The sequence below is a fragment of the Pollachius pollachius genome, assembly GCF_949987615.1.
Source record: "Pollachius pollachius genome assembly, chromosome: 18".
Taxonomy (NCBI): Eukaryota; Metazoa; Chordata; class Actinopteri; order Gadiformes; family Gadidae; genus Pollachius; species Pollachius pollachius.
Genome location: NC_136951.1, coordinates 6,351,971 through 6,374,985, shown reverse-complemented (window position 1 = coordinate 6,374,985; position 23,015 = coordinate 6,351,971). Strand labels below are relative to the sequence as shown.

The window sequence follows — 23,015 nt, the reverse complement described above, 5'->3', positions numbered from 1 at the left end:
TGTGATGATGATTCCTCATGTCCTAACTCCATCAGCTCCATCCAGACCTAGCGGTGCTTGGGTCGTGAATACCAAGGGTCACCACTGGTTCACCACCAGAGCTGTGGCTGGAAGCACACGTCATCGACCTGCCCTCCGCGTGACCGGACACGGCCCCCGGTCGACCGTCAAGTGTCAGAGCAGCAGGGAGCCAGGAAGTGGTCTGATAGGTGTCACACAGCTCGGACACCCCGTGAACGGAGTTGTTTTGGGCTCCAGAGCCCTGAGCTCAGAGCTGTGTCAGGGCTGGGATCGATGCTGCAGCGGGGGCCAGAGCCCGGAACAACACGTATCACGGAGCCCCGCCGGCCCCGCGCTACCTCTGTGTACACTCCCCTGTTAGAGGGCGCCATAATCCGTCGTAATGATATACTGAACTACAGCTATTACCATTAAAATGACAACAATAGACCATTCAAGAGTCAAGGAAGGTTGAACATTACTGTTGACATTTTTATTGAAAAATGTAACTATTTCATTCTTGAAGCGCACTCCTGTCTCAGTGACCCCTGGGAGTACGGAATAGTTTGAGAGAATATAATACAAAACATAAAATATTGCTGAAAGAACGGGGAATCAATTGACACCATAGGTTCAATTGTGAACCTATGAATATCTAAACGTGCCTCATATAGACTAAAAGCTCATATTTCAAACCGCAATGGATTCATTCATGACTGTGACTCTGCTGTGGGTCAGGCTAACTCCTGACCCTCTGCACGCGTTCACTTTGTACTCACTCAACTTTTAAATGTGGCTCTAATGCGTTTCATTTCCCTGGTTTTCATCACGGTTGTTGCTTTGAGCGCAGGGTGCGTTCCTCCGAGCTCGGTGCATCTGCGCCGACGAGCTAATCTCCAGACGCAGGATGCGAGGATGAGAATGTGAGCGGTAAGGATTTTAATTAGCGCACACGCTATCCGTGCAACCCCCAAAATAAAAGCAGAAGCTGGAATTACAACGTGCATTTGGGACGAGCTCAGCGATGGAGAGCAGCTGCCTTGTCTGGCACGAGAGCGCCGCACGTTGCCGCTCAGACGGAGACACGGGAACATAGTGAGACATAAGGGGGGGGATAAATAGGTCACGCCTTGTATTAGGATACATTCCATTTTAGACGCGCGCCTCATCAATCAGGTGTCACCTGGAGGGATTTGGAGTAGTGGACAAGAATATATATGACACCAGTAAAATTGAATTATTCTGAAATCGCCCCAAAGAACAAGAATTGTAGTGGCTTGTATTGCTACTGTTGGTCACACCTTTATGCAAAGCTATAAGTGTTGGTTTATTTGCGTATGCATTCAATGGAGCTGGTAGGCGTGAGGGCGACTTGATCCAGGAGGCCTTCAGGTCGACCGCAGGTATCGGTGTTCAGACCAAGAACTATCAGCTGGGACTCAAACATCCGAAAAACTGACTGGACTAATCAGCCTCTGAATTACGAGGTGTACTTGCTAAAACTGAAAACACACAACAAATTCTGAAAATGAAAGGATCAACAATGCTAGAGTTTTCTGAGTGTGCAGTGGTCGTGACAAACTGAAATTGTCTTTTGGGTCCCAAGATGAAAATGCAAACATCAACCCCCAATAATGAAGTTTCCAATTTACTAGTGAAATCTGGCAAACCTGTCTTTGTTGCCCACTCAGATGCACTGTTGCTAGGTTACCAGCAGGTGACTGGCAGCATATCAATGGGACGCAATTAGGAGTATCTAGGAAACTCCTGAGTAGTCCATTAATGTGGATGTTTCAAATTAAAGTATGTTGGAAACTCCTGAGTAGGGCATTAATGTGGATGTTTCAAATTAAGGGCATTTTCTAAAGAGCATTATTGTGGATGTTTCAAATTACGGGTATGTTGGAATCACCATTAATGTGGATGTTTCAAATTAAGAGTACGTTGGAAGCTCCTTAGCAGAGCATTAATGCAGAGCTGTGATTAGCTGGCTGCACCTTGCACAGCCGCTGGGAGCCAATCAGGCTTCGATCCTGGTTGCCAACGTGAGTTCCTCTACTCAATAACCCTGCAGCAATAAACACACATGCAGTAACATAGGTACGCACCCACACATGCACATACACACAGACATAGATGCACACATACTCACATAAACGCACAATGCAGACACGCATACACGCAGAACAGTAGCCTGGCTATACCCAAGCTGCCTTGCGCGCGATTTCATTTTGCGCTGCTAGGCAGCCTGGATTCCATGGATCCGATTTTCGCCTGAGATAGGGAACCAATCACAGAACGGGGAGGGACGGCAAAACGATGACGACCTCTATGCAACACACCGAAGCTTGTAGTTCACGGATCCAAAATGGCAGCAGACGCGTTACCTTTCGATGCAGCCTTAGATAGTGCTCTAAGTCGTTTAGAACGCAAGTTTATTTTGAAAAAAGAGCAACTTTCGGCGTTAAACTCTTTCATTACCAAGAAGGTTGTTTTTGCCCTGCCACCAACAGGCTTTGATTGGCTATGAGCTACGTACAGACTCATATGATAGACATTCGTAGCGCCCAATAAACGGCTCCGGGCAATCGTAAACCACCCATCTCACCCACCCAAACTCATCTCAATGTAGATTGAGATGAGGTCTGGCGTAAGCCAGGCTAGCAGAACAGTACACATTTACACAACTGTGCACATACACAGACTGCTTGTTTTAGCAGTACATTAACAGATGTGTACACACACATATCTGCAAGCATTTTGCGTCTTTATGTCCAAATGTGTGTAATGTGTGCACATGTGTTGAAGGCACTCTACATACATGTGTGCAGTGTGACAGCCACCAAACAAAGGAGACACCTCTGGAGCAGACGCTGAATAAAGAGATCGATGTGCTTCAACATCCTGTCATTGACCACCAGCATAGAGCAATCAATCCAGAGGACTGCCTGTCTGCAGCCAGTCACTCACTGCCTCCTCGCTCTTGCTCTCTCTCTCTCTCTCTCTCTCTCTCTCTAGATATTCGCCCAGATATTCAACCTGTTTTCACCTGTGCTAACATAATTGCACAAGGGTTTTCTAATCATTAATTCGCCTCTCAACACGATTATTAAAAATGTAGCATTAAAACACAGGAGTGATGGTTGCTGGAAATGGGTCCTGTAAACATTACATTAAAATCAGTAATATCCAGCTAAAATAGTAATTTACCACATAACAATGTATGTATTTCGGTTAGTTTAATGTTATCTTTATTGAAGAAAAAAGTGACATTTCTAAGTAACCCAAAACCTTTGAACGATAGTATATATATACTATATATATAAACACAGTACGTATTGATCACTGGCTTCTTAAAACTCTATAGCGCTTTTTATCAACAGTATCTTTAAACTCACCGCCTCCTCCATATCCGTAGCGCTATATATCATCTAACTCACTGCTTCCTAGCTAAAGCTCAATACATCAACAGTATCTATTCGCTCCCTGGCTTCCGAGCAATATCTGTCTGTCTGTGTATGTGCTGCATTAATCTATCCTCAGCATCATCATGTATACAGCACTCTATCACCACACTGATCTCTTCTGGCCGCAGACTGCTGCCTGCAGCCTCCAGGGAGAAGCTGTAGCTGTTTCTCTGATGTTTCATTTGTTCTCTAGTCCTGCACATTTTCTCAACCATGTGTTAGTTCAAGAAACATCTGGAATCTGGGCACGGCACCTCTGCGGTCTTCCTCTGGAGAAAGAGCCACGGAGACTTCAGGTCGGGGAAGACCCTGTGCCCGACCTCAGGGCAGTTTGCTGCGGAGGGGTCTCGCTTGAAAGTGATCTTTGGTTCTAAGCACGTCCTCATGGCCCCTCCCATACCTGATGTTCCTGTGGCGCTTTCTCCATGGGGAAACAACGCCGTAGCGATGTGCACAATTGAATTGTTTTACTCTAGAATAACTGATCATTCATTGTTCGTGTTCAAATATATATATATATATATATATATATATATATATATATATATATGATGTGTATATATATATAGAGAGATATAGAGCCTTGCCATCTTTTTATCTTTTTGTATAAACCTCTGCACTGAAATTAATGAACTAAAGATTCATATGAACTATAAAGAGATTTTGACTGAAATATAAAAAACTATTTAGTAGGACTTATTAAACTGTCCGTGGAGTCAAGGATGAGGAGATCTGAAATGATAATTTAGATATTGTAATATCTCGGGCAAATGTTTTATTAAAACATTGCGCCTATTTTTATGCATCTGCACATCTTTGGCCATTCTTCATTTTTTTGCCGTTTTCACAGTGAAATATGCAGAAGGCACACTCCGCGAACGTGCAGATAGCAGTGTAAGGTAATCTCTCTCTGCTGCTGAATACATGAATAGACAAAAGTATTTTGAGTGGTTTTAGTATTCAGAGAAACTATGTCCTCACTCAGGGCAGGGGACGCTGCCTCAAACCCCAACCAAACAAGACAAATAATCAGTGGTAACACTAATGCACCTGACCCCCCCACCATGTACACATTAGTGCAAGTGATTGCTAGCATCTTCTGCACAACAGACGGGCGAGGGGTCTTGATTGCACCCTACACACACAATACAAGCTGCCAGGCCACTGTACGCCCTGTAACTGAAATATTAAACAGGAGCCGTCAAATTTGATACTTTTCAATATAAGAGTGCAGCTTCATAATCAAATCAAAAGCTTGCAAAATTCAGAAAGTTGGACAATTAGTTCAATTGGTTCATTGGTCCAGGATTTGCGTCTTTGATTTGTAAAAGTTACATCTCTACACAAATCCTTTTAGGAAAGTAGTTTTTCCACAGATAATGGGCCTTTCTGACCTCGCAGCTATTCCACATTCAGCTCCACCACCCAGTGAGCGTTTTTTGAACCAGATGACCGCTGGATAAATAAGGCCTGTGGCATTATAAATAAACAAGTACCATTGGGAGAGCCAATGGAAGAACATGAATGAACCCTCTCACATCCAGGCATGCACACCAGCCTCGAATGATAGTACATTGATACACTCAACCATGCGAGCCAACAACCCGTGCCTTGGGAACAGCTAGCAACCAAGCGTCTTGCTTAAGGACACCTCGATACCGTAGACAGCAGGAACCGGCAACCCCTGAGGCGGTCAGAAGGACTTGGGGGCAGAATAATGAAGTGACTCGAGACAAATGCCGGAACTTTCTCTTGGCGACAAGGGATTCTGGGTTCAGACCCCCAGTATCCGCAGAGTACCTGTAAGCGTCTCGGAGAAAGATTCCCTAACCCCCTATCTGCTCCTGAATGACATAGATTCATCGATTCCAAGTGAGACGCTTCGGACAATTCGGAGACATCAGATGGGATGTCGCCTGGCGACAGTAAACCGCGTGGTCACACTGCAGGGTGGAGGAAGGCGACAGACAGAGTTCTCTGAAGCGAGGGCTCAAGATGACTGACACATTCCGGAGACTCTGCAGCGACTCTTGAAGGATGTCCACCCCCCCCTCGCTCACCCGGGGCGACGTTCTCACCCGCCTTGTGGAGGGTCCCTATAGCGGGGTCATCAGGGGTCAGCGAGCGCACATGTAACATCAGAGCTATTAAAAGCTTTACTCGGCTCATGTACTATTGTAACCAACCCCGCCCTCCGGCACATCTACCACTCACAGCAGACAGACTGCTGCCGGAGTCTAGATCCACTGTTTATTTTACTGTATAAGGGACATACACTCAAAAATAATCAGAATCAAACTCCCTTTTAAATGATGCAATTTTCCTGGATCAAATAGTATCAATTTCTTTTCAAGTCAGTGCTTTTACCCCAGACGCCAATATCCGACATGCTCCAACAGCAAATGCCAAAAATGATCAAATAACAATATATTATAGCAGATATTTGAACTAGAATGAATAAAAATATGCTGCTTGCGTAAGTACTCAACAGCGACAAGGCTTTGAATTAAGCAGAACTTTGCACACCTTTCGAGAGACTAGCATCAATACATAAAGCACTATTCTTCGTGGCGGGTTGGCAGGCGCTGCGGAAATGTGAACCCTCCCCCCAGGATTCAGCGTTTCAGTCTCTACCTGTGTTGTGCCTCATTCCATTCATTCTTCAGCCGTTTCACACTCAATCCCCTTTCCCTGCTGAGGAAATGCAGCTACCCACAGCACGCCGCCCTCCCAAACCCCGGAGTGAAGCACCGACACGCTGGTTATTTTGGGTTGGGATTGGCAGAGTACTGTTTTTACTCAAGATACTCGGCCTCAAAGTCAATCTGGTTTCCTCAGACCTCAAAAAAAACCTTTCCCCGCATTTTAAGTGGATCACTGTCTTTCTGGCAGACTCCACAGGAGCCCGGACTCTTCTGGCCGGCCTTGCATTGGAGGCCAGGTTTTAATACAGAGCTCTCCAGAAGGTCGAGTGCTGGACCACCTCTCCGCTCTCACCGGCTGAACCCTGCATGGCTGGAGCTCGTTCAGAGGGAGGCCGGGCCTCTACGGGACCACCTCTGCCTGTGCGTTTGGATGCGGTTCTGGTTTTGAAGGGTAGGCTCTCCGCCCCTGTGTCTGGGAGCCCGGTTGTAGTCTTTTTCACCTCTTCGTTATTGATCAAACAATTGCACTCCGGGAAATCCAGAATCAACCTTCGATTTCGTTTTTTGTTTTTCACACCTTTCATTCAAATGCTCCCCGTCATCAAAGGTTGGTAAAACAGGGTTTTCAGGTCTGTTTTCAGACACGAAATGAGAGGTCCAATAGTTCCAACAGTTTCACAGCCCGAGGCCAATGATAAAACACTTATTTAATATTATTTATGATATTCAGTGAATCGGCTTCCAGAGCACAAGGGTATTCATACTATTTAAACTCATTAAAAGAACATTTCCTAACATGAAACCAACCGCATAAAAAAAGAATAACAGGATGATAGTCAGTCTTTATAACTACATGATATTGCGCGGAACAAAATCTCAACGCATCCTTTATAATCCAGACTAATTCAGGGGATTAGAAGAGACAATATGACATGATAACACACCCCTAATGATCACCATGAGAGGTATATCATTCAGCCCCACAGAGGAATTAAACGCTGCCATGGTTCAATATTGGCAGACGCTGACTGGAAACGGATTCATGTGAACCATGGAGAGAAATGCCGGCCACTCAGTCAGTGGTTTACATGTCAGCAGCCTGTGGTTTTAATGTCAGGGGAACTAATTTCTCTCTCTCTCTCTCTCTCTCTCTCTCTCTCTCTCTCTCTCTCTCTCTCTCTCTCTCTCTCTCTCTCTCTCTCTCTCTCTCTCTCTCTCTCTCTCTCTCTCTCTCTCTCTCTCTCTCTGTGTCCCTCCCTTCTCTTTCTCTTTCTAGGGCTAGCCATGATCTCTTTCACACTCACATTCTCTCTCTGGACTATGCTCTCTCTCTCCCACCATGCTTGGTCTCCCTCTCTCTGGGCGTCGGTGCCTGGCACGGGGCCTAATGAAGGCGCGCTCCATCAGCTCATTAAGTGGAGCGCTACGATAGCACCTAATGCCGCGGCACCGGGCCACCTCGCACCACAATGAAGAGCAATAGCAACCGCTAGCTAGCTGCTAAGCGCTACCCCCCGCCGCGCCTGTGATAAAGCCATTCTCCTCTACTTCATAGCATTAGTGAGCGCACACTTGGAGCTAACCGCATCATGCCAGTGGTAACTGATGGCGGGGGATACTGTTCCATTATATGATTCGCAGGGATGATGGTGGTGGGGGGGGTGCTAGTAGTGTTAGCATAAAGATGACAAAGGGTTGGAGAGGTGATCAATGTGACTGACACGGCCAATCAGCTGAAGGGATTTGGATAGTTCCATTCAGGCTCATGAATACCACATGAGATCAGAGAAAGCTATCGCCGTACTGTAATGTATGCTCTAAAAAGGGACCCCATTTTGACGAGCCGCTGTGATGTTGAATCTAAACATCTAACCTATAGTAAAATCACTAGTGGGAGGATCCATCCAGATGAATGATGGCACAATACATCTGGGTGGACACTCAAACTTTCAATGGCTTGGCTTAAATAGAGGCCATTTAAATAAAACACAGTCAGGTGGATTTCACGTCATAATGGTGTAGTGAGTGGCAGCTTCAGCAGCAGGGAGCACTGTAGCTGTAAGCCAAGGCTTTCCTGCGCACTTCAGGTTGGGAACGGCGGAGCGTGCGCGTGTGTTGAGCGTGCACGTGTGGTGAGACTTTGAGCTGAATCGGAGGGCTTACCTTATCCCTTTGATCTGTGCGATGCTGTGGCGGGAAATCCTTGACAGAGACGAGATCACCTGCAACAAACAAACAAAGACCGAGTTAATCGACAGCAGGAGCGATGTCTACAGGGAGGAAAGCACATCCGAGATTAGCAGCTTAAACCCAATGTGTTTTTAGGAGTCAGACAAAACTGATCTATTTATTATTTACCTTTTAGTCTTTTAGCACTTAAGACACACTTTTATCCATAGCAACATACAATGGAATTAGACACAGGTCATTAATAAGCAGTTAGTGGTCAGGTGTCATCATGGTTAAGGATGCGTACAGGCAAGGCTGTTGAAATTGGGATTGTTTTGAACCAAGAATCTTTAGTCTTAACCGCCATCCTGTCCTTTTATTTAGCATGAAACCTGTCGTCAACCACGAGCATAGCGTGTCGGTTAACACACACATGTGTTTCCGTGAGAGCTGCCTGCCAACAGGGAATAGCAACATGCTAATGACATGCTAATGCAGTGCTTGGCATGTGGCGCTCGTTCACGGGTCGGTGGCGCTCCACTACGCTGATAATAAACACACGGCAACACGAATGCAAACGCACGTGTATCTACAGATATCCAAGCACACACACACACACACACACACACACACACACACACACACACACACACACACACACACACAAACACACACACACACACACACACACACACACACACACACAATTATGACGACCCCAGAGTCACAGCTGCTGTGCAGACACAAACATGATCCTCATTCTTAACACAGTAGACTCCTCTCTAGGTCTTCTTCTTCCTCTCTTCTCTGTGTGTGTTCGTCCCCCTCCTCCTCGCTTCTCATCTATCCTCCCCGTCCATCCAACCCACTGCGGTATAATCCGTTTTTAACCACACGTCTGCAGTTCAACTGATTGAGCCGAGCGGTTCTGCGTGGCATGTGAGCGCTGCTGTTTGTGTGGCGTGCTGTTTGTGTGGACCAGATGGTGGAGCGAGGTCCGCAGTACACACGGGAGGGAGAGAGAGAGAGAGAGAGAGAGAGAGAGATGGGCCGGTCCATCCTGAACTCTTTAAACCTCCACCTCCTCACCCCAGGGGGCCCCTCCACCTCCAGCACCATGGAGGGCCCTGATGTCGCCTCATAGCCAGGGGCCCAATGGGAGAGATGGAGAACCTCCTTATCTCTCTCTGTCTTTCCATGTCTACTCCCTAACTCTGGCACTCCCTCTGGCCCTCGGGCTCGCTCTCCTCCACTATACATACACATTTCTCGACCTCTCCTCTGCCTTCTCTCTCTCCATTTCCCTTCCCTCTTCCCCCTAACTTTCCTTATACCCTCCAATCCTCTCCCCGTCTATTCTTGCTACCACTACCCTTCTCTCTCTCTCTCTCTCTCTCTCTCTTTCTCTCTCTCCCACTCTCTCGGTCCCTACAACTCTGTTCTCTCCCGCCCTCCCTCCCTCAGTCCTGGCAGGTGTTTGACGATCACAGAACGTTACAGATGGTTTCAGATAAGTCTCCACTCAGCGGACAAAAGAGGACCATCATCTCAGGCGAGGCCGTTTGCTGTGGGCGATTTAGCTCATGAGCCCCCTGGCCAATGGCTAATTCAAGTGTCTGAAGCACCTCTCTAAAGGACCGCTTTCAATAGAAAGGACGGTTGACCAGACCTATCCCCATTAGCCTCTCTCTCTCTCACCTGCTCTCGCCCACTCTCTCCCTCTCTCTCCCTCTCTCTCTCTCCCTCCCCCTCTCTCTCTCTCTCTCTCTCTCTCTCTCTATTCATGTCTCTGACTGTCTCCCTCTGTTAATTTTGGCTATTTCACTTCATCCCTTCGCTCTGAATGCTTGTCTCCGTTTCTCTTTGTCTCTCTCCGTCGTTGGTTTTAATTATTAACCCTCTCCCTTTACCATTCCCCCACCTGTCTCTATATTTTACCTTCACCCTCTCCCTCCCAATCGCATCATCTCTCTCTCTGCCGTTCTATCGCCCCTCATTGAGCCCCATCTCGTCTCATAGTGTAGAGAGAGAGACAGACAGACAGACAGACAGACAGACAGACAGACAGACAGACAGACAGACAGACAGACAGACAGACACTCCTCCTACTCAATAGGAATGGCTCTTCTCTCTCCCCATCCTTCAACAGATCCACCAGGTCCATCAAGCAATCAGTTATGGTCAAAAAAAAAAAAATGTAAATGCTTCTGCCTGCAGGTTGATGGCATATTAAAACAAGCATTTGTTTTAATATGTCCCCCTGACTTCTGTTACCTGCCTAATGGCAAAACGTATCCACTATTGGCTTGTGGCAGGTGTTAATTTTTGCACCTTCCAGCCATCCATCCGCAGCCCCAACACACCTCTCCCCAGGCAGGGTGCCGATATTGGGGAGACTAAGCGCCCATGTAATGGCCAGTCATGCCCCAGTGGTTACAATGTCAGCCCAGTCTGGTGGATACATTATGGCATTAACATGCACTGTTAAAGACCAGACACAGCGCTGTGGCCGCGTGTGTGTCTGTGCACACACTGATACACACAAACACGCACCGTTTCACAGTATACTAATTCTCCATTAATGGAGAGATGGAGAGAGAAAGATCAAGAGTTTGTATGTGACTGTGATTTGATGATGAGAGAGAGACAGAGAGAGAGAGAGAGAGAGAGAGAGAGCGAGAGAGAGAGAGAGAGAGAGAGAGAGAAAGAGACAGAGACAGAGAAAGAGAGACAGAGACAGACAGAGAGAGAGAAAGAGACAGAGAGAGAGACAGAGACAGACAGAGAGAGAGAGAAAGAGACAGAGACAGAGAAAGAGAGACAGAGACAGACAGAGAGAGACAAAGACAGAGATAGAGTGGGGGGAAGATATTGAGCGAAGGGAGGTATGGAGAGAAGTAAAATAAAGTGGATATATATAAAGTGGATAGAAAAGAGAGGAAGAGGGTGTAAGTAAGAGTGAAAGAGACAGAGACACAGAGACAGAGCGAAGGGGAAAGGAAAATAAAGAGAGTGGGATAAATCCGGAGGTGGGATTACGGTTAATGTGTGTTTCCCACTCCGTTAGACAGGGGCTTAATGTCTTACTCCCAGCCTAATAATGGCCCTGCTAAACCTACTGGGTCCATGAGGGTTGTGTTCCTGTGGGTGTGTGGGGTGAGGGGGCGTGGCCTAGTGTCCACCTGGGCCCCTGCTGTAGATGTGTCTGGTCGCCCCAGGTTTGGTAGACAGGGACCCAGATCCACAGAGCAATTACAGGCTTTATCCACATTCTCTCTGTCTTATTCCCTCTCTCTTGATCCCCCCCCCCCCACACACACACACACACACACTGTACTCTGTTTCCCTTCTCTCCATCTGTCATTCTCTCCCTCTCACCAACTATTGATCCTTCATTCTCTCTTCACCTCTCCCTCTTTTTATCTATTCCTCTCTCTCACATGGTGTCTCAAACTTCCATTCATCATTCCCTCTTTATATCGCTGTCCCTTTGTTATGTATCCCTCTCTCTTTAGTATCGCTCCCTCACTCTTTTTTGAAAATCTTTATCCCTCCCTCCCGTCTCTTTCTCTCTAAATGCAGCTGGCAGGGCTGAGATTGTCTCTATTAAGTTGCTGATTCCACCGATTAGGGAGACACCGCTTGCACAGTGTCTCTGTGAGGTATATAAGTGAGCACCATTCCCCAACTTCCAATCAATAAAGACGCACCAAACGAACCAGAGAGGACCAAAACACAGATGACATATCTGATCACTTCGGGTTCATGTATTTCATGACATTGTTTGTGCAATTCAATGTTGATGAAAAGATTGATTGAACTTCGCATGTCTGAACCTCGACTTTTTCTCTCCGTAATAGTCCATTTGAAATCTGCCGGGTTGATATGAAATCATATTTCAGTTTGTGGACTTCTATGGTCCAAGTGGGGTAAAGTTTAGATAATGAATGTTGAAGGTTTTCAAGAAACTGCTATGAATCTCTTTGGGGTGTTAATCTGAAGGAAGAAAGCCATTGTCAGGTCTGGCCTGTACTGCAGGACACCCATAAATACTACAATATTTGTTGGCTGTTGTTGCACCCAAATACAACAATTGAATGCAGTGAAAATACTGCCTGTGTGATCGCTGTCAGGGCAGGGGGCAAACACAATTAGCACGCTCAAATAACAAACCTTAAAAATACAATCCCTCTGCTTGCAGTGCATATGTGAATGACATTCTTATTAATCTGTGGAAGATTACATTCCACACCATTAATCTTTGGATGGATAAGCATTACCATAGGACTAATACATTTATCTGAATGTACTCGTGTAAATAGTTAGCAGAATTGATGCCAGCACTAGTAGTCGGGCAACTACTTTGCACCCAAATGGACACTTTCGTGAATTACAATGACTTGTATTCCATTCTTCACAGCTTGAAATCCTCCATTGCGTCTCTGCTGTGACATACAATTCAGATATTTCTATTTTTGAGTCGCATCGATAACACACACGTCCCAGATCGGTTTCCTGTTTGTGTGGGCTGTAGCCTCATGGTGTATGCACACGTGATCCCCCCTCAGCTCCCAGCTCCGCAGGGGGGTCCTTGGGTCTGCGTGCGGTGAGCGAACAAAATGTGCCGTTCTGATGATCGCCAGCAGGGCGGCGGCGGGGGTGGTTAGAACAGCAGAAGCTGTTCCTTAACCATCAAAAAGGTGAACTGATGTCTTACTTCGAGCAGCAGTGTACTTAAGAATGTCTCCACCACCCACTCTCTGGCTCTCCAAATCTCTCTGTGTTCCTTTGGCTGACTCTTGACTCTCCCTCTCTTCACACTAGTCTTACCCCCAACTCTCTCTTTGTCTTTAATACCACCCTATAACTCTCTCTCTCCCTCTCCCAAACTCTCTCTCTCTCTCTCTCTCTCTCTCTCTCTCTCTCTCTCTCTCTCTCTCTCTCTCTCTCTCTCTCTCTCTCTCTCTCTCTCTCTCTCTCTCTCTCTCTCTCTCTCTCTCTCTCTCTCTCTCTCTCTCAGCATCCAATGGCACAAGCAGTATCTTGGCTTCAGACATCCCACCTCCATCACAGCCTCTCCCTCTCTCCCTCCCCCCCCCCCCTCCCCTGTTCCCTCCCCCTGACCCATGCCTGAACCCCTGTCACTGACCGTACAGCCAGCTGTGGGCCCGCTGGTCAGCGACCTGCCGTGGCCCCAGACACAGGCCCTGCATGCTGGGGCTACGCTGCCACAGCGACACTGTTGGTGTGGGTTTAGTGGGCGAGTGAGTGAGCGAGTGAGCGAGAGAGAGCTTGAGTGTGTGATTGTCTGTGTTTGGGTGTGCGTCCTTGAATGTGGGGGATGGGGTATACACTTTTGTGTACTCTGAGAGTCCATGTGTGTATCAGTTTCCGAGTGTGGGTGTGCTTTGTATGTGTCCATGTGTGAGTGTGCGTGTGTGCTTGCCTACAATGCGTGTGTGTGTGTGTGTGTGTTTTACGTCTGAGTGTGGGTCTGTGTGCTGTGTACGTGTGCGTTTTCTATGTATGTGTGTTTGTGTGTTTGTCTACTACGCGTGTGTGTATTAAGCCTATGTATGTGTGTGTCTAACATGTGTGCGTGTGTCTGCTATGCGTGTATGTGTGGGTTACGGCCCGCTCGTGTGCGTGCGTACACACGGATTAACCATGAGCCGAATGCAAACACACGCCACTCTCAACATCTCCCACAAAGAATGAAAAAAACAAAAACACCACATGTGCCCCCCTGCTGCTACAGCTGTGGCCAAGCCACAGGGGTGTCCCGTGACCGCTCGGGAACCAATCGGATCGCAGGGCTCCCTCTGGCAGGGCAGACATGGAGTGGATGTGAACGATCGTCAGTTGGATGCCAAATCAAATGATGTCAAACAGAGACATATGCCATTAACTGTACAAGGCGTGGAGGTCCTGATCTAATTACCCAAACACAGTCCAGATATTCTGTCGATGACTATCGACACACACACAAACAAACAAACATAGACATACACACACACACACACACACACACACACACACACACACACACACACAGACCCACAGCTGCCAGGGTGCATTATGCCTGGAACATGCGTGTGATCTGATCGTATCACACACGTCACACACAAACAAATCTATGCTTGGAGTCGGACCAAGGCAGAGGGGTAGAAAGTGTCATGCAAAGTAATAGGTTGGCTCAGATTAAGGGGCTGTGCACACCTCGTATAACAAAACCGGCGGCATAATCGAGCTGTTTATTTATGAGGGGGCCCGTGCCAGCCGTCAGGAGGGGAGAGGACAGATGGTGGGACTCTGTGACATCATCAATAATGGACAGGTCAGGGAGAGGAGCGGTTGAACCCATGTGTGTGTCCCACCGCCTAGGGGAGGAACTCTCCACACTGCCATTCCATCGCTGAAATATCCCTAAATGATATCCTTAACTCTCTCTCCGTCTCTCTAAGGATCTCTGCCCCTATTGCGCTCTCCCCATCTGTTTCTTTTACCCTCTCTCTCTCTTGTCTTTCTATCTTCTCTCTTTCTCACTCTTACTTTAGCCATTTCCATCTCCCCATCTTTGTACCCATCTTTGCTCTTCTTCCTTTCTTTCCCATCTGTCTTTATAGTTCTAGCTCTCTCTCTCCCCACATATAACTATTTTCCTCCATCCTTCTACCCAGTGTCCTATCTGTTGCTTAAACCTTCTCTTCCTCCTAAACTATCTCTCTTCCTAATGCAACCTTTCCTAGGGCTCTCTGCCTCCTTCACTCTTGTCCCTGTTCCTTGGAGCAGCCTATGTCTCCTTACAGAAAAAAAGAAAGAAAATGGCACTCAAACCAAGTGCCACAATAAAACATTTTTATGATTCCTCAATGACACACTCTGGGATGCCCCATAGCTGTGCCATAAATATCAAAATGTATAACACATACAATAAAATAAATACAATAAAACATAACCCCACAGGCACACGCCCTTCCTTCCTAATACACTCCCAAAGTCCCAGCAGTTTGGTGGGCCCGCTGCGTTTCCTTCAAGTTCTTGCTGCGTCACTTCCACAGAACCACATGCACGGTAGCGCTCTGGGGGGAGCGTACCTATGTTCCCCGGGTCCTATGTTCCACGCTTTGCATGTGACCGGGGAACATAGGCTCAAGAGAGCAAATCTTTTTTTCGTAGGATGGTAGGGGCAAGTACCGCCTTTTTCGCCTCTGATTCGCCTGTGATTGGTTAGAATGGCTCTCCTCCTATTGGTTACGGTAAGGGTTAGGGTTAGGTTAACCCTCACCCTAACCATAACCCTAAACCTGACCCTAACCCTTCACGAGCACTTCTTTGCTTGCTTAACACAAGCAGAATGTTAGGTAGTTAAGGCGTCTCTGTGCACTTAACACAAACAAAGTAGGCTACCCACAGATCGTGACTGCAATCTGAACAAGTACTTGCTACATTAATGCTAGCTAGCTAGAGCTTCTCTGCACGCTAACCACCAGCAAAATGTTAGGCCGCTAGAGCTTCTCTGCATGCCAACCACTAGTAAAGTGTTAGCCAGCACAGCTTCTCTGCACGATAACCACCAGCAAAGTGTTAGCTAGTTAGAGCTTCTCTGTGCGCTTAATGGCAGCAACGTTTTTGCTCGCGATACCTTCTGGGCCCCGGTCCCCACAAAGCCTGATTGCAGGCTGAGCAGGCACCTGCCACATTAGCATTAGCGATAAATCCCCTCAAAGCGGACCTTTCCAGCCATTTATGATTGCTGCCAGGGGATTTGCCCGTGGTGAAGGCCTTGAGGGGGAGCCTGAGAGGGCTGGTGGTGGGTAGGGTCAGATGGTTCAGTGGCAGGACTCTAAACGGCCGCTTCTGCTCTCTCCTCCCCATCAGGATTGAAAACATATATTGTCGTTTTATTGTGCCTTATTGGTTATTCTATTTGGATTTTCATTCCGTTCCTTTGACCCTTGTTTGTGATATTTAGTTTCTATTTTATTTGTTGTGAACATGGTTGAAAACCCCCTATGGGATGAATAAAGTACCCATCTAATCCAATCTAACTCAAGAAAACCTTAATAGCTTGGGGGTGTCTAAGCGTTCATCTACTAGCGATGCCTTGATCGACTCTTTCATCTTTCTTCGCCGCTTCTAACTGATCATCATTAATGCATTCATGGGAGTGCGATCGGGTGCTGGGCAAGTTTCAAATTGATGTCCATCACATTGATTGAAATATGATCCCCTCGACAGATCCCTGTTGAGGCTTATCTGGTTTAAAGACCTACAGATATTGATTTCCCGGTTGAGGCTGTGAGCGGCCAATAGAGGCTAATATGTGTGTGTGGGTTTGTGTATTTGTGTGAGTTCTGTAGCCTAGCATAGCTTAGCTTAGTGTGTCATAGTGGTTTGGTCATGTGACCGTGACCTGTCCCATTACACGCTGCAACACATGACACGTCCCGGCACATTTGTCTGATGGTTCACGTTTGGATCGTGGTGTGTTGGAAACAGATAAGTAAACACACAGGCACATACACACACAAACACACACACACAGCTATATAGAGCCATCCCAGGGGCCTTGCAGCATGAGTGAAGAGTCCTGAAGACATGAGCCAGGTGTCGAGGGCCTCTGGTGAGGATCAGGACTGAGAACTCTTTACCCCCGTGTGTGTGTGTCTGTGTGTGTCAATGAGTGTGTGTTTACATGCATGTGTCTGTGCGAGCATATGCATGTCTGTGTGTCTGTGTGTGTGAATGTGGATTAAAGAACCTTGAAGAGGCACTTGATATACAAGAGGTCAACTCGAGGGCCAAGTTCCACCTTCAAAATCATCCATCCTCTCTCTCTTTCTAACTCTCTTGGCTTCTCAATGTCTCTCTTTCACTTGCCCTCTCCCATCAAATTGTGCTCCTTTGGGAGTTTAACTGCTGACCGGGTCAGAAGGGCACTGATCCTTGAGTTTGTGTGTGTGTGTGTGTGTGTGTGTGTGTGTGTGTGTGTGTGTGTGTGTGTGTGTGTGTGTGTGTGTGTGTGTGTGTGTGTGTGTGTGTGTGTGTGTGGAGAACTGCACTCATGGTTTGCGTGCATGTGTGCGTATGTATGTTACAGAAATGCAGGTCCAGCAATGCATTCCCATGCATGAGTAAGCATGCCTGTGCCACATCGTCCATTCACATTATTATTTAAAATATACATATTATTATTAAATATAATATTAATTGGTGTTCCAAATTATTCTGTTTTTTCCGTTTTCCCTAACGCATCACAACTTGGCTGGCACCGCTAGCCTCGGTAGCAAACAGTCTGTGTGTCGGTGTTTGCTCAACGGTTCCGTTCAGATGGTGTAGCAATATTGTTGATTGATGATTGATTTAAAACCGTAAACATGTTGCCAGCAGCCTCCTCCTTCCCCGCTAGCTCAGCTAGCGTTGACGTCCAGTGCTGATTCCTAGTTCTCTGCCTACTAGCCCAGTTCTACCGCCTCACCGTTCGGTAACCCGCCAAATGCTATCTCCTGGCTCTCCGCTAACACACCCAATGCTACCTCCTAGTCCTATGCTAACATGCCAAGCGCTACCTCCTAGCTCTATGCTAGCTGATGTGGTGATGATGGGGTTGGAGGAAGATGTAGACAAAGAAAGACAGAAAGATAGACAGACAGAAATAAAGCTTAATAGGAGAGGGAAGACAAAAGAGTGAGACATGAATAGAATGTTGGTATTCAGATGAGAGAGAGAGAGGTAGAGAGACATTCACTCTCTCTGTCCCCAGTATCAGTGGTGGTGGTGTTGATGTCTGCCAGCATTAGTAACAAGACAAAAATGGTGAATTTAAAAGCCATTATGATCTGAACCAGGCGGCTCTAGTGCCGGCCCCTGGGTATTTAAACTGAGTGTTTACTTCGCTGTAAACCATCCTCTAAATACCAGCGTGTTTAAGTGTTTGCTTCTGTACTTCATTGGAGGAAATGCAGCAGAATTCAACAGATTTTCTCATTATGAATAATTATAATTGGATCCACACAAATAGTTTTCCCTGTTGGCTGGAAATCTTTTTGCGAGTTGATCTTGGAGTCTTTGCAATAAATACTTATGAAACACTGAGCGGTTTAGACGCTCAAAACCGAGCATTCACGAGAAGAATAGATTATTGAATCAGTTCATTTAAGGGCTTTGTTTACATTCAAATTAATTTGGGCTGGTGATGAAGAGGAGTTTAGGGAGGAAGAGGAGGATAGAGATGTGTGTGTGTTTGCGCGTGCGTGCGTGCGTGCGTGCGTGCGTGCGTGCGTGCGTGCGTGCGTGCGTGCGTGCGTGTGTGCGTGTGTGTGTGCGTGCGTGCGTGCATGTGTGTGTGGGTGCGCTCATGCATGTTCCTGCGTGGATTATTGCATGTCTCGGACACGGAGCATTTAGATTTTGAACAGGGATTATGCCCCCCCCCCCTTAAAGGACTGCCCTATGGGATTGAGGGGGCGTGGCCTTCTCCATGTGCAGGAGGAGATAACATGAAGAGAGGTGAGGGGGGCCGACACCCCGCCATCATACACAATCAAACCTTTAGTCAAGGTTTATATATTCATACACTCACACATACAAAAACACACACACACACAAGATGTTAACACGCACCAGCCACATGTATTCATAAATACACCCCTTAATGCGCGCTCGCGCGCACACACACACCCACACACACACACACACACACACAAGATGTTAACACGCACACACCCACATGTATACATAAATACACCCTAGATGTGCACACACACACACAGCTCCATTGGTCTGGTGCGCTAACAAACAGTTTCATCAGCACCAGACCAATGAAGCTAAAGCTGTCCCCCCTGTGGAGTCCAGGGCTTATGGAGGGACAAAGGCCCCCTCCTCAGTCCTACTACCCCCCCCTCTGGTCCAGAGAGAGAGGAGATCCAGGGTCAGCCGGGACCTGGCCTTTCTAGCCAGGCTTAGTACGTCAGGACCGAGAGATCTTTCTCCCGCTACACAACAACAGCAAGGGGCCCGATCCGTTACGCGGCTAACACCCTTATCTCACTCACCAGCGTTCGCCCAGGAGGTCGCCACGGCAACACAGCGCCAATTGGACTCACAAATACTAATAGTCGATTGGCGGGGGGGAGATACAGGGAGGGGAGAGGTGAAAAGAGAGGGGGAGGGGACAGAGGAAGAAAGGAGGGAGGAGAGAGGAGTGGATGAAGAGAGGAGGGAGGCGGGGATAGAGGGAGCGAGGGAGGAAGGGAGAGAGGAGGATGCGAGGAGGGAAAGGATGTGGATGGGGGATCGTCAAGAGGGAGGGATGGAGAGAGGGGAAGAGGCAGGGAAGGAGGTAATTGGAGGAATTATAAGGCTGAGGGTGGAAGGGAGGGAAGCGGGAGAAAGGGAGATGGAGACGAGGAGGAAGGAGGGATGGAGAGGATGGGGAGAGAGAGAAGAGGGAGGGAGGGGAGCAGGAGAGAGGGATGGAGAGCAGGGGGAGAGAGGGAGGAGGGTGTGTTTTCATTGACGTGGCGGCACGAGAACTGATAACCTTTGCCCTCTGGGATTACCTTCTTATAAAAGCATAAAGAGAGACCTCTGCTTTTTTATCTCCACGAAGCCATGAGTGTGTTCGTTACTACACCCGACAGCCATCTCTCACGGCAGGATTCTGCACGCCGTGTAAAGAGTTTGCCAAGCAAGCGTTCTACTGGTCCGCACGAGAGATAGCACTTCACAACGACTCTGGGAAATGATGAAAGGGAACTCAAAAGAAGTTGGATTGAAGCCATGTCGGTTTTTTTCTATGTCACAACACCCTTTTTACAGCAATGGATGTGCTTGCTTCACATAACACAGATTCCTTAATGGGTGCTCTATCTACTCTTTAGTCATTCATCACGCTCTTAGCCTAAGGGACTTACAGTGAAGTCAGAGTGGGATGAAGAAACAGATTGGGGTAAGGAAGCATCTTGCTCCAAGATGCCAACAGGTTAAAAATGTGAACATTGAGCGAACCAAGAACCTTTCATCTGATATTAGCTAGTTTTTTATCAACAAATCAAACTTTTCTGAAAGCAAAGCCAAAGGCCAAATGACAAGGAGAGAGGAAAATGAAAAGGGGAAAAAGGAAGAGAGATGTGGAAGATAAACCGCCCTCTGCGACCTCCGGGGGCTCCTAAACAGAACCACAGAGGAACCATCCCCCAAGTGACAGCAGAACAAAGCACTCCCATCAGTAGCCCCTGTTCCTCTTTGGTAGATACACCATTAAGACCCCTGTCTCTCCGGAACACACCCCCCCACCCCACTCCCTGTACCCTCGCTCACAGCAGAAACTCTTTGGCTGATTTCCCATTAGCTCAGCTACAGCTAGGCCCTGAGAGGCGTGGATCCGTATAGAGGTCTTGATTAGCATTCCCATTATGTTGGATTAGAGGCTAGCAGAAAGCGGTGCGTTCCTAATCACGTGAATACGTGTTGGGAGGTTGGACACCGCTGTGGTGACACTCTATTCCAGTTCAAGCACTTCAGGTTACCGTGCCTTCGCTCACTAGGAGCTCGGATGAGGCAAGGGGGTTTCAGAGTGTATGTGGGGAACCGGTGGGCACTGGAAGGCGCGGATAAGTCTGTTTAAAGCTAGCATACGTCCGTGCTCATGGGAACTACGCCGTCTCACCTTCTCACCGCCCCACGAACTCCACGAGATGTCACCACAGAGCCACGTCCCTGAGGTGCACCAGGAGACGCCAGGAGTCGGTCTGTCTTCGTGAATGTTTTAGTTTGAACTTTGTGTGAGCCCAGCGTGTCTCGTTCACAGTCACATGCGGGGAATAATAATTGTTTATGTCTGGGAACAACGGATATGTTCGGGCCCCGAGTCCTTCTCCCGAGACCTTTCCGAATTAATCTAGTGTGATCCACAATCCCCCCGCCACCCAAAGGTGAACAGCATGATCAGAGAGGAGATTAGAGAGAGAGTGGGGGATATGGGGTGGTTACAGAACGTGATGGCGACTGTGAACGTATGAGCGCATCAGAGGGAGAGAGATATGAGCAGAATGCAAGAGACTGAGAGTGAATGAGAGGTCGAGAGGGATAAAGAGAGAGTGAAAGTGAATGAGGGCTAAAGGGAGAGAATGTGAGCTATGGAGACATACACAGAATGAGAGAAAGAGAGGTCAGGGGTGATACAGAGTGAGATAAAGGAAAGACAGACAGAGGGAGACCTTTCCAAACTAATCCCAGCCAGACAGCCAGAGACCATCAGCAGATTGGAGATGAGCCTTTTCAAAAGTTTGCAACAACCTCCCAATGCAGAATGTCACTCTTGCTTATATTCTCAACATTTGAAGTTTCCTCTGACCTTTAAGATGTCATTCAAGCGCATGTTTACCCTGACCAGTGCATGAGTGAAAAAACATGAGTTATTAAAAGCAATGCTCTCAATTTCCCCTCGAAATGAAAAGCGTTCTTTCAAGGTTGTTAGAAAGCACTCTTGGCCTTATTAGTCAGAGACAAGATTCACATCACACAGAAGACGTGTGGCTGACTCACTTCACATTTATGTCTCCCACTTCTGACAGCATCCACACCCACACACACACACACACACACAAGCACACACATATCCACACCACCGATACAGAGGTAGCTCTGCGTGTGTAGATAAGGCAAAAGAAATGTACCAGGTCAAGCTGATGATCCGATCGAGAACAGAGACAGACTTTGCCAGCATTAAACACATTCTTCCCAAAGGGAAAGGCACATATCTGACAAGACTCTGCATGCTTCAACACACAGCAACACTGCTACAACACACACACATGGCAAGAGGCTTCAACAAACACAAACACACACACACACACACACACACACACACACACATATGACAATGCTCTACAGGCTTCCACAGACACGCAGACACACACACACATACACACAGACATGGATGAGATCACAGGATGGGTTAGTAAGATGCCGACAGACCACCTGCTGGGGGGCAACAGGCTGCAGAAAGCCTGGGAAGACATGATGAAAGAGGGATGACTTCATCAGGTCTTCCATAGCCCGCGGCCCCGTCTGTCAGAGGATCTGAGGCCCTCCCAGGATCAGCCAATCAGCAGCCATCCAGATGAGACACCATGACTGTTGATTGGCTGAGCCAATCACAGATTCTCGTCTGGGTGGCTGCCTAGTGGCCGATCACCGGACGGTGACTCATCATCTCACTGTGTATTTCTCACACACACACAGAGAGAGACAGAGAGAGAGAGAGAGAGAGAGAGAGAGAGAGAGAGAGAGAGAGAGAGGCAGAGAGAGAGAGAGAGAGAGAGAGAGAGAGAGGCAGAGAGAGAGAGAGAGACAGACAGAGAGTTGTCTTGTTGCAAAGGAATATAAAAAATGATTGTTTAGTCTACGAAATGCACGCTAGGCGTATTGCACAAGTCATCTGGATTAGTGTATTACGTTATTATTTTGTGGGTGTTCATTAGGCGGTATCCATTATGGCGAGCTAATCAAGTATATTTGATGTGTTTCTTCAGACAGCGTGTGTATTGCAGTCAGCAGAAACGTGTCATATGTTTGGTGTCCTAAGTGTAATTGGAACCGTGTGACATCACGGAAAATGGAAAAAACAGCAGATACCGCCGACAAAGAATTGGCTTGTGAGGAAAATAAAAGGGAGAAGGAGAAGAGAGAAAAACATGAAACAACACCAACAATAAGCGATCCTTTC

At 47.4% G+C, this 23,015-nt stretch overlaps 1 protein-coding gene across 4 annotated transcripts in view; it reads right to left on the bottom strand.

The window, feature by feature from the left end:
- The window catches only part of vav2 (vav 2 guanine nucleotide exchange factor), a 191,103-nt gene that overhangs the window by 55,422 nt on the left and 112,666 nt on the right, over nucleotides 1-23,015 (bottom strand). For all 4 annotated transcript variants that reach the window (XM_079755639.1, XM_079755641.1, XM_079755640.1 and 1 more), the window contains exon 3: nucleotides 8,276-8,334. In XM_079755639.1, coding sequence (XP_079611765.1) covers nucleotides 8,276-8,334 — 59 coding nt within the window. The remainder of the gene's footprint in view (nucleotides 1-8,275; nucleotides 8,335-23,015) is intronic.